The sequence below is a fragment of the Crocuta crocuta genome, unplaced genomic scaffold, assembly GCF_008692635.1.
Source record: "Crocuta crocuta isolate KB4526 unplaced genomic scaffold, BGI_CrCroc_1.0 scaffold675, whole genome shotgun sequence".
In the NCBI taxonomy this organism is placed as follows: Eukaryota; Metazoa; Chordata; class Mammalia; order Carnivora; family Hyaenidae; genus Crocuta; species Crocuta crocuta.
The window spans coordinates 1596239-1608041 of record NW_027528796.1 but is presented as its reverse complement, the minus strand read 5'-3'; the positions used below and the strand labels follow the sequence as shown (position 1 = coordinate 1608041).

Genomic DNA, 11803 nt, shown 5'->3' with positions numbered 1-11803 from the left:
CAGAGGCAGCTGCAGTAGTGGCAGGAGGCAGGCACGCTCCAGTGGTGGTGGGCAGAACAGAGCAGAAAACAGTGTTTGCCCTGGTAATTGCTCCAGATAGTTCTCTCACTGGATCTCCAACAATTCCATACAAATAGGCAAAAAGTCACTCTGCCAGGGCAATGGAGATCCTTACACATCCAGGCCACATAGGTGCTGGGGCAGCCAGGTAAGCATAGAATGTAGGGAAGATATTTGAGAGGTTAGGGTCATTTCTAGCCACCTACTGTCCTGAATGCTGGCCTAGGTACCCTCATCCCCGCTTACCACTCAACTACCACCTTCATGTCAAGCTTTCCCCCATGGAAAAGTATTTCTGGTTCCCTAACTCACCTAAAGGAAGGACCCTGAAGGGGCTGCTTAACACTCATCAATCAGAACAGAAAGATTAACCAACAGGCTTGACATGGAGAACCTGTTGTAGGGCAGAAGAGTTTGGCTCTAAATTCAAAGGAGATTGAGCCAGAAAAAGGTAAGCAATGATCAACTCTAGGAGAAAACCAGAAAGTTGCATAAAGAAGAAAATGTAATTGTAGAATGTCCACTTGGCTCAGTAGTACACATTTACATGGTTAGAATAATAAAAGCACTGAGCCTGGATAAAAAATGAAACTGTTTATAGTTCTACAGAAATGTGAGGGATGGGCGGGGGTGTGAGAACCTAATATCCTCATTACCACAACAGGCCATAATGCCTTACCCGACCCCTAGAATCTAATTTCTCCTTTCACTATGAATACCAGGCTGGCCTATGGGGCTCCAGTAGGTCAGGAGGGCCACCTAACTCTAACTCAGGTCCCAGGGTCATTCCTTTCCTTATGATGCTTATCAAATTGGCATTTCCTGTTCAGTGTGTGGTTTCTGCCAATGCCAAATGAGCCACTTGTGGACATCTTTAGGAATGCGTGCCCACTGAAAGTCTGGACTGCCTTTGTGAAAGCAACTTTGCACCTTCCAACCCTACTTTAATTGACTAAGTTTTCATGATTGCCTTCTAAGCTCCTCTTGCTCCAGGGGCCTAGTTTCAGGATATGGATGCTGAGCTAGGAGAGAAGTTTGCACTTGGGCTCCAACAGACAAGCCACTGGCAGTGGTAGTAGTGTCTAGACACTCAATTCCTTTCCTTCTCTGGGCCTGTTTCCCTCACCCCTTGCCTTTATTGTGAGGACAAATGAAGATAGGTGAAAGCATCCCACAAAGAGCCAAGCACACGCAACAGGTGCCCAATAAATGTAAAGTAGCAAATCATAAAAAGATGACAGAGACAAAACGATACGGAGCTTTCAATACAATTAGAGCAAGTTTTTTTTTTTTTTGAGGGGAGTGTCTATATCTGAAATTTTTTCTTGTTGAATTTTCTACTTCTATCTTTTAACTTCTGAACCTGGGAGGGGGGAACAATTTGCTTTTTCTGCATTGGTTTCTTTGCATGTAATAGCTAGGAATTAAATTCTTTCCTCCCTTTCCTCCTGGAAGTGCAGCGCACATGAGAACCCGGCCTCCCTGAATGCTGACAGCATGAAAGAAAGATACAGAGGAAGGCGCGGCCACCCAGGCCCCCTGGGCCACTTGACACGGCGGTACCTGCTCCTGGCCTGCCCCAGAAGGCCGCTTTCGAGCCAGGTTGAGATTTTGGAGGAATATGTGAGGAACTTTATCTTCCCAACCAGGATCCCTGGGAAGGTCTCCAGCAGGCTCACTTTCTTTCATTATTTTTTTCAAAGCTTATTTATTTATTTGGGGGGAGGCACAGAGAGAGAGAGAGAGCGAGCGAGAGAGAAGGAATCCCAAGCAGGCTCCCCACTGTTACTTTCAAGCCCAACACGGGGCTTGAACTTATGAACCACGAGATCATGACCTGAGCCAGATGAAGGCTCAACCGACTGGGCCCCCCAGGCACCAGGCGCCCCAGAAAGTATACTTTCAATTTCCCTCCACCACCGGCACTCCACGCCTCAGCCAGATCTAATCACCTGTCTCGTCCCTGAACTCACCTGTGTTGTCTCTCCTGAATGGTCAGTTCTGAAGCCCTCCCTACCTGCCCCTGCACTTCCCATCCTAAAGGGTCCGACCTAAATGCTGTCTCCCCACGGGCCTCCCCGCTGTGCTTCTAACTGGTAAGGAGCCAGCCCATCTTCTGGCCTCAGGATGACACTTCACACACAAATGTGTGATGTCAGTTGTACAGAGGTGAGGGACAAAGACCCAGACTCCCCAGCTGTGTGGCTCGGTGACAAGCAGCCCCTTCTGGCCTCAGTCTCCTTGCCGGCCAGTGAGGATGGTCGGTGATCACTGTCCTTACTCACTGGGTGGGGTTACGGCCCGTGGGGACCCAGAACAGCGCCCAGCCGGAGAAAGAGCCTGAGGGGCAGGTCATGCATGTTCTTGGCTTTGCGGGTCACAGGGCTGCAGTTGGGCCTCTGTGGCACCTGAGCAGCCACAGACCATCCACGTGTACATGAGCTGAGCTGTGCCCTGAACCAGCCAGGGCCCTGCTCTAGACCAGCGACTCTCTGGGGACAGAGGACAGCGTGTGGGAGAGGAGGGACTACACTCAGCACCTGGAAATCCAGGCCTAGGTGCTCGGCCAGGCACCGGTGAGGAATGCAGACCCCTGGTCCGCGCCCAGCCGCTGGATGCGGGTCCTGACCTGGGGCGGGGCCTGCGTGTCTCCCTGGCGGTCTGGTCATCAGCAGGGGCACAGCCCAGGCCAGACTCTGCGCCTCAGGCCCCCCCAGGCCTGCACGCAGGGGGCACTTGGTGCTGGGAGGAGTTTGGGGAGGACATCAGAGCCTCGTCCGGTTGGGGGGCGAGGGGGTATAGACCCGGAGCACAGGAAGCTGCAGCGGACCCTGGGGCCCTTTTCCTCCTGACACCCTCGCCCCTGGCCTCTCCCCCAGGTTTCAAGTTTCCTCCTCCTGCACTAGGGAGAGGGGGGCGTCTCAGGCTCCCCAGCTCCCCCACACCCCAGAGGTGGCGTTCGGCGCCTGCCCCCCCTGGATCCACATCACCCTGCGGACATCCAGCAGGGGCCACGGGCCTCCTTCCCAGTCTCCCCGGAAGTGCTCCATCTCTGCCCACCTGCTTCCCGTCCCTCCCCTTCAGCTCTGGACCCTGTCGATAGCCCAGAAGAACCTATCCGGAAAGATCTCCCCCTCCTTCACCTGGGGGGCCCTTGCAGGCCAGAGGGCAGGGTTCTGTCTTTCTCCGTCCCGTTCTGTCTCTCAAGGGGACAGCAGCCCTTTCCCTCGTGGGGCCCCACGGGTCAGTCTTACTTGCGGAGGAAGCCGGGCAGGTGAGCAGCGGTGGCCCACGTGCCTGGGCCCTGGGAAGCCTGGACGCAGTCCCCGGCACCCGCTGGGCTGGTGGCTGCATGGCCGCCACCCAGTTCCTGAAAGGTGTCTTTTCTATCTGTACAGTGGGGGTGAAGGGTCCGCCTCTCAGGACGCTGAGTTGAAATATCTGAAGCTCTCCGAAGAGCCTGGAAAGATGGGGCGGGGCAGGGGCGGTCAGGGCCAAGTGCCCAGGACCCAGCCCACTAGGGCTGGTGAGTAACAGAGGGGTAGGAGAGAGGGAAGATCTCAGAACGGGATGGCCAGGAGCCCAGGAGCTGGCTGGGCAGGGTGACAGCGAGGCTGAGCAGGAGGAGGGAACATTGGCCCCAACGCGGGTGTGACCCCGTCCAGGAGGGAGATCCCCGCGGAAGGTCACGTGGGCTGAGGGCTGGGTTGGGTGGAGCCCCAGGCCTGTGCGCTGAGCGGGCACCAGGGAGACCCAACCCCTTCACATTTGAGCAACAATGAAAATTCCAAGTCAAAAGAAGCTGTGAGATCCAGAGAGAGGGCAGAAGGCGCTGGAAGGAACTGGCTGTTCATTGCCCGGCACCTCTGGGCAGGGGAATCAAAATGATTTTAACTGTTTAAAATAGTTTTGTGAGGAGGGGTGCCTGGGCGGCTCCGTCGGTTAAGCGTCCAACTTCAGCTCAAGTCATGATCTCACAGTTCGTGGGTTCGAGCCCCGCGTTGGGCTCTGTGCTGACAGCTCGGAGCCTGGAGCTGCTTCCGATTCTGTGTCTCCCTCTCTCTCTGCCCCTCAGCCAGTTGTACTCTGTCTCTCAAAAATAAGTAAATGTAAACAATATTAAAAAAAGATAGTTTTCTAAATTTCACAAATAGTTTATGATAAGCCACATATTAATTTTACAATCAGAAAAGAATATTAACCATAAATTAAGTTACTCAGACCATGAAACAAAGGCAAAGGGACCCAGTGGCTACCTANGCCCTCCATGGGGCAGAGCAGAGCTTGCCTGTGCCTTCTAAACGACTTCCCTGGGCCTCTTCCTCCCGCCCCCTCCCTCACCACTTCCTCCACTCGCCCTGACATCATGCAGTGAGTCGGACACATTTTTGCCCAAAGAGTTTCCAAATTCGGGAACTCCACTGGCCCCAGCTCGTTTGCATCGCAGGGTCCAGGAGCCAAAGAGGAGGCTCCCGGAAATTCATCTGGTTATGGAGATGCTCAGACGACAGATGCACCCCACCTCCCCCCCCAACAGAGATTCAAACAGGCCATTGTTAACCCCAGAAGTCCCTGGACCAAAGCCAAAGGTCATGAGGGGGAGGGTGGAGGTGAGCACGCACCTGCTCCCTGCTCTCAGCTCTGTGTGTCAGGCTCCCCCCTGCCTGGGGCCGGGTCACCAGGACCCAGTCACCTCTCTGGGGCAGTATGACCGAGGGGGCAGCTGCACAGAAGTGCCCACGCGACCCCCTCGCCTGGTCGCAGCTGCCCTCCGGCCTCTGCCCTCTGGGTGTCTGAGAAGGGGCCCTCCCAGGACCAGGCCAGGCAGAGGACGGCGGGACTCGGAGCCTGCCTCAGTCTCCCAGTCTGTGGCTGGTGGACGGAATCCACTGCGTGCAGAGTGGGGCTCGTCTCAGCCACCCGCCCTGCAGCAGGGCGTCCCCTTCCCGGGGTCACTTGGTCCCTGTTGCTAGGAAGGGTCCCGAAGATGGAGGAGGGGGAAGGAAGCCGCCCTCCCAGCCTGTCACGGAGCACCGGGCCGGGGCAGGAAGGGCTGGGCTCAGGCTCAGGATTTTGCCCCCGCCCAGCCCACCCCTGACACCAGAGTCCCCAGCCCCCAGCCTGAGCTGAGAACCAGGACGCATGGCGGTATCTTTTATGGGCCACTGGGATCCGCAGAGTGCGCCGCCGGCAGGTGTTTCCTGGGGCCCTGCCTGTCCCCTCAAGCACCCCAGGCTGGCAGCCCCGCGGTAGAGATGGGGAAACAGGCTCGGAAGTTCCTGATGAGAAAATGTTGAGGGGCGCCTGCGGGGCTCAGTTGGTTAAGCGTCTGACTTCGGCCCAGGTCGCGAGCTCACGGTTTGTGAGTTGGAGCCCCGCGTCGGGCTCCCTGCTGTCAGCGCAGAGCCCGCCTCGGACCCTCGTTCCCCTCTCTCTGCCCCTCCCCCACTCATGTGCCCAAGCTCTCTGCCTCTCAAAAATAAAACAAAAAAAGAGAAAATGTTGGGGTTCAGGAGCAAATGGGCAAGGAAGAATTGAGGTATCTTTGGTGCAAAAAAGGTGTTTTTTTTTTGTTTGTTTTTTTGTTTTTTTAAAATTTTTTTTTATGTTTTATTTATTTCTAGGAGAGAGAGAGAGACAGCGTGAGCAGGGGAGGGTCAGAGAGAGAGGGAGTCACAGACTGAAACAGGCTCCAGGCTCTGAGCTGGCAGTCAGCACAGAGCCCGATGCGGGGCTCGAACCCACGAACCGCGAGATCATGACCTAAGCGAAAGTCGGATGCTTAACCGACTAAGCCACCCAGGCGCCCCAGAAAAGGTGTTTTTATGAAAGTGCGGGGACAGGCCCGCGGGCAGGAAGAGCTGCACTGGGGTCGGGAGGGGGTCAGGGAAGGGACAGTCTCTAAGGAATTTGGAAGCAAGGTTTCAGGACCTTGAGGGGCTCCCCGCTGTTAGGAAAAGGTCATTTACTGCTGTCTAGTAAAACCTCACTCAGGAGACCCCTCCCGTGTATATGGGGGCGGGGGGGGGCATGTGCTTGGAGGATGGTGGCCTACCTGATCTTTGGCGGAGGGTGTGTGTGTGTGTGTGTGTGTGTGTGTGTGTGTGTGTGTGAAGGATAAAGGAAGTTTCCAAGGGATTTTTACAGGGTCCTGGAGGTCGGGCTAATGTCAGACTCAGGTCCCGTTTTGGCTCCAGCAAAGAACACGCACAGAGGCATCGAAGCTCCCTGCGGAAGGTCACTCTGCCGTCCCAAGTACCCGCCGTGGCTGTAAGTTACGAGCAAGTTTAATTCTCTTCTTTAGCCGTTGCTCTCCACATCAGTGCCTCCCTTGCCTAAATCACTCAAAGTCTGGCCACCTCCTGGGTGCGTGTGAACAGGGACCCCCTTCCCCAAGTGAGGCCTCCGCATCCAAAGACCCAGACTCGGCCGGGCAGGGGCTGGAGGGAGCGAGTGTGCAGGGAGATCGGCCGGGCCCTGCCCCCGGGAGGCTGGTAGCCACCCCCTTGACCACCCCAGGAAAGGACGTGCTGACCCTGGGCACGTGGCGAGGGCAGGGTTGGGGTCCACGTCCCAGGACTGTGACTGTGCCCGTGTCCGGTCGCTCTCAGCGCAGCTTCGTGGGGTCAGGGACACCTGATGCTTCAACAGGAAGTCCCTCAGCGAGGCCCGGGGGACAGCGGAGGGTGGGGGAGTGGGACCCCAGACCCTGGTGCCCCGAGGTCTTGAGACGGCTCTGCGCGGGCGGCGGCCGAAGGGGCTCCGGGTCCCGGGGCGGCACGTCTCCCGGGCCCCGTGTGCACCCGGCTGCCAGCCCAGCTCTGCCCGGAAACCCCGCCGCCCCGAGAGCGCCCTCAGGGGACAAAAGTCCGAGAAAAAGCAGACTCCGGGGTCGGCAGGGAGGGGGCGTGAGAGCTGGGAGGGGCGGAGCCAGGAGAGGGGGCCAGGCTAGACTTTTCCAGGCGGTCACGGCCTGGGGGGCCCTCTCTGGGGAGATAGGGGTGCAGAGCCAGAGGCAGGAGCCCCAGCGGCCCCGGCGGCGCGTCAGGGTGGGGGACTTGAGATAAGGGGGAGAGATAAGGGGGCTGTTGGGTTGAATGCGACAGGGAGGGGGCAGCCAGCCCAGAGGACGCCCCGCTTCTTGGCTGGGGCAGCTGCGTGAGTAGCCCTCGTTGGCAGGCAGATATACTGCTGGGGCAGTGACAGATTGGGATCAGAACCAAGAATTCCGTTTTGAGATTTTCGCTAAATTTTCAGGTGCAGATGGAAGCGTCAGGATAGCGGGATAGGGTCTGGAAAGCACGAATACGGGGGCATCCAGAGGGACCATGGGACAGATGGAGAGAGAAGGGGCCCCAGGACTTGCAAAAACTCCCAACGGATTCGTTTTGTTGGACGTGGTTTTCCCTGTATTGAGAAAGCTTGCATTGCACAGAAGAGGCAAAGAGCAAACCCTAAAATTGAAGCTGTCCAGCAGGCCTTGAGCCGGCCGCGTGCGGACATCCCCACTGAGTTAGACAAGGGCCTGTGTCCCTGGGGCCGGGAGCCAAACCTGGGCCTCCCTGCCTCGCCACGGCTCAGAGGAGGCGAGAGGAGGCGGGTGATGCAGAGGATAGAGCAGGTTAATGATTAGGTCATAACTGCCTGGACCCTTAGAACAGAGGTGCTGCCGCAGAGCTCCCTCCCCGCACAGAGCGCCCAGGGGCCAATCCGCGGGGAGCGCCCAGGGGCGCAAGCCTCAGGGCTGGCTGAGTTTCATCTGTGCCATGCACCCTTATCAATGAGCTCCTCTCTGCATTCTCAGGACCTCAGCAATCACCTCCGCAGTCTCATTCTGTTAGCTCACGGCACAGCTGTGGACCTGCGCTGTGGCACAGAACCAGAGAACAAGGCTTCTCTCTGACACCTTCTGAAAGAAGTCATAGGTGCTGCTGGCCGGGTGCAGACTGGGCTGGGGGGCACCGCCTTCTCCACATTCCAGAAAGCCATCTGCCGAGCTGACTGGCACCCACCGCATCCAGAAGTACGGGTGCTGCTCACGGCCGGGCAAGAGCTCTAGCCAAAGGAAGCTGGGTTCTCCTTTTGACCAGCCTGGACTGGCAGATGCTGGTCAGACATGCAGGCCGCCCACCGGGCAGGTAAGAGGACGGCTCTTACGGAGCAGGGAATGCCGAGCCGGACAAGGGCTTCTGGGCTTTCTTCCAGGGACACATTTCTCTGTGGCTTCAGTCTGGATCCATGCTGTGAAGTCACCGCTGTGTGTTCTGGTCTGACGTCTCTGAGGTGCCTTCTTCATCTACGAATGGCCTCATTCGCTGTGGGGACATTCTGGAACTGGACAGGTTGGCTCCTGCACAGCCGGCCAGAGACCACCCTGAACGGACCCGCCATCAACCCAAGTAGGATGTGTCCACTTGCCACAGTTTTGCCTTTTCTAGAATATCGTATCCTCAGTAAAGCCTGGAATAGATGAGCGGACACAAATTGCAGCTGGTTATGTGGCCTCGAGTAAGTCACAGATCCCGTCACCTTGACCTTCAGCGGCCGATGTGTCATCTGTCCAGTCCCCGCTGGGCGAGCACCTCTGTGTCCTCCCTGAGAAATGGCACCTAGCTTTGCCTACAGCTAACTATTCCTCTCAAAATCCATTTCGTGTGGGTGGATTTCCCCCCGGCTCGGACAGGGTTGAGCAGTGAGCGCTGGCGCCCAGGGCCTCCCCAGGGTCAGGGGGATAGAGTGTGGCCACCGCCCTGGCTGAGTCTGGACTCCTGTGTGGCCAAAACCATAGCCTGGTTTGTTCCAGATTCGTCTGTGTTTCCCACAGCACAATGGGCTCCTTGAGGATGGGAATCACACGCGCCCCGAGTGTGTTTTCCTGAGCGCACCGTCCGGGTTGGACGCGCGGGAGCCCCTGACCCCAGAGAGCGAAGGGCGCCTGTCGGAGGGCAGGGCTCACTGGGTCCTGCTCCCAGAGCTTCCCAGCCCGCGGTCTCGCGCCGCTTCACCATTTAACGGTCGAGTCCTTCCAGTTTCAAGGACTCGTCCGCGAGTAAATGAAACTGTAAAAAAAAGTGGACACGAAATAAATGTTCAATTAGAGTTAATTAACCTAATTAAGTTAATTAATCAAAGTTAAGTAGGTTAATTAAGACAAATGGCCTAGCTCAATCAAGGGTTGTTGGGATTCCCTTAGATTCAAGCATATTCCCTCTCAGTTCCGCCACTTTACACAGCTTCCCCCGCCCGGCTGTACCCATCATCNCTCGGGCGGGACTGCGACCGCCGACCGCCTCGTGTACCCTTGCGCACGGCCCTGCCCCAGCCGGCGGCGCCGGTCCAGGACCGGGGACGCTCAGCTGCTGAGCTCGGAGCCGTTCGAACACACGGGCAGGCTCTTGTAACCCCCGTGTTGGAATAACACCGTGTAATTCACGTGTCCTAGAAGTCACGCATGTGAAGTGTCCATTTCAATGGGCAGTCTTGAGAACATTTTCACCACCCCAAAAAGAAACCCTATACATATTTTCTTACTGTTTGTTTGTTTCCTGATTATTTTATTTATTTTTGAGAGAAAAAGTGCAGGTGGGTGAGGGGTGGAGAGAGCATCTCAAGCGGGCTCCGCACTGTCAGCACAGAACCCAGTGTGGGGCCCGAACTCCGGAGCTGTGAGATCATGGCCTGAGCCGCAGTGGGACACTTAACCGACCCAGCCACCCAGGAGTCCCAGATGTTGATTTATTTCTGATAGAGAAAGGGCAAGTGGGCGACGGGCAGAGAGAGGGAGACACAGAATCCCAAGCAGGCTCCAGGCTCCCGGCCCGAGCTGTCAGCACAGAGCCTGATGTGGGGCTGGAACCCACAAACCGTGAGATCATGATCTGAGCCGAGCCGAAGTCGGAGGCCTAACTGACTGAGCCCCCAGGCGCCCCAGAAGTTGCATTTTTTTAACAGATATTTACTCCGTTAAAAGCTCACTCCTTTAAGGAAAGGCAAAGACGGGTGAACCACGTGCATGGACCCTGGGAGCTGGTTCCGGGTCACTGACACGATGGGAAGCCTGGCGGGCGCAGGGACGATCAGGGACAGACCCTCTGTGCTGCTGCCACCACACCCGGTTCTGACGTCACGGCGGGAACAAACGCTGGCCCAGGGCCAGGAGGGCCTCTCTCAGCGGGACAGCGGCCCAGGAGAGCGCATGGGGCTCCAAATCGAGAACTGTGACATCATGGACCTGAGCCAGAGTCTCAGGTTTGACGGATGGAGCCACCAGGCACCCCTCGAAACCCTAAACTTACTATCAGTCAGTCTGGCCACCACGGGTCCACTTTCTATCTGCCTGTGGCTTGCTGTTCGTGTCCAGAACACTATTTTGTGTAGGTGGTGTTCCCTGGGCTCCTGGGCGGGGTTGACACATGAGTGCTGGCACCCAGGGCCAGTGTGGGGATGCTAGAGTGTGGCTGCCACCCTGGCCGAGTCTGGGCTCCTGAGCAGGCCCTTGTGGGTGGGGTCTGATGTCCGTATGTCTGACCACGTGGACTCCGTATAAATGGGGTAGCGCTGAGTGTGGCCTGTGTGTCTGGGCTCTTTCAAGATGTTTCTGAGGTTCGTCCTAACTTGTAGAGCAGCGGTGTTTATGTCTTCGTTCATTTTCTGGGTGAAGGCACTCCCCCGAATGGCTGCCGCTGTGCTGCCCAACGTTTTCTTCATCCGTTCACGCCCTGATGGGAAGGTGGTTTCTGCCTTGGGCCACCGTGAATGATACCCCTGTGGACACTGGGAGCACGCGGCTGCTGGGTTGTGTGGACTCTGTGCTTTCCACAGCGGCTGCACAGATTCGCGTTCCCGGCGCTAATACGTGAGGGTTCCAGCGTCTGCGTCCTTACCAGCTTGTTACTGGCTATGTTTTTGATTATGGCCATTCTAGTGGACTCGAGGAGGGAGTTCGTGGTTTTGATTTGCATTTCCCTGAAGGCTAATAATGTTAATTATCTTTTCATGGGCTTGTTGGCTATTTATAGATCTTTTTTGGAGAATGTCTCCTCAAGTCCTTTGCCCATTTTGAAATTGTGCGTTTTGTTGTTGTTGAGTTGTAAGAGTTGTTTATATATTCTGGATACTAAACCATTACCAGATATATGTGGTTTGCATATATTTTTTCCCAGTTCTGTGAGTTTTTTGTTGTCTTTTTTCTTTTTTGATATTATTCTTGGAAGCACAAGTTTTCATTTTTTATGAGGTCCAGTTTATGTTACTTTATTTGGTTGCTTGTGCTTTTGGTATTGTGAAAAGTCAGCTGAGGGGCTCAAGGGGCACCGCAGACCAGATCGCATGGGCCCTGGGGGAGATTAAGCAGGGTTTGGTCGTGAAGAGAATCGTTGTCAATTCACGTCCTTTAGCAGTTGATGTGGGGCTTATGATGCAGGTCAGTGTTTCCCTCTTGGGTTCAGAGGAAGGTAGAACCTTCGCGCTACGTGAGCCCCTCCCCTGGTCCTGCTGTTAACTCTTCTGCAGGCTGTGTCTGTTGGTGTTACAGCCCAACCTTAGATTCTTACACTTATCTTTTGTAATTAGCTATGTGTTTACTTTTAACAGGCTTCTTGTTTTGTTTTGGATTATTGTTTAGTAACGTTCTCTTTCAGCTTAAAAACACTTCCTTAGTATTTTTAGAAGGCAGGTTGGCTAGCAGCAGGTTATCTCTGCTTTGGTTTATGAGGGATTCTCTTTATTTTATGTTCATTTTTTG

The 11803-nt window shown here is 55.8% G+C and overlaps 1 protein-coding gene across 1 annotated transcript in view; it reads left to right on the top strand.

The window, feature by feature from the left end:
• Nucleotides 1-10108: 10108 nt before the first annotated feature.
• Nucleotides 10109-11803, top strand: part of SLX9 (SLX9 ribosome biogenesis factor) — a 28937-nt gene continuing 27242 nt past the window's right edge. Inside the window, exon 1 of the mRNA XM_077755359.1 lies at nt 10109-10308. Coding sequence (XP_077611485.1) covers nt 10109-10308 — 200 coding nt within the window. The remainder of the gene's footprint in view (nt 10309-11803) is intronic.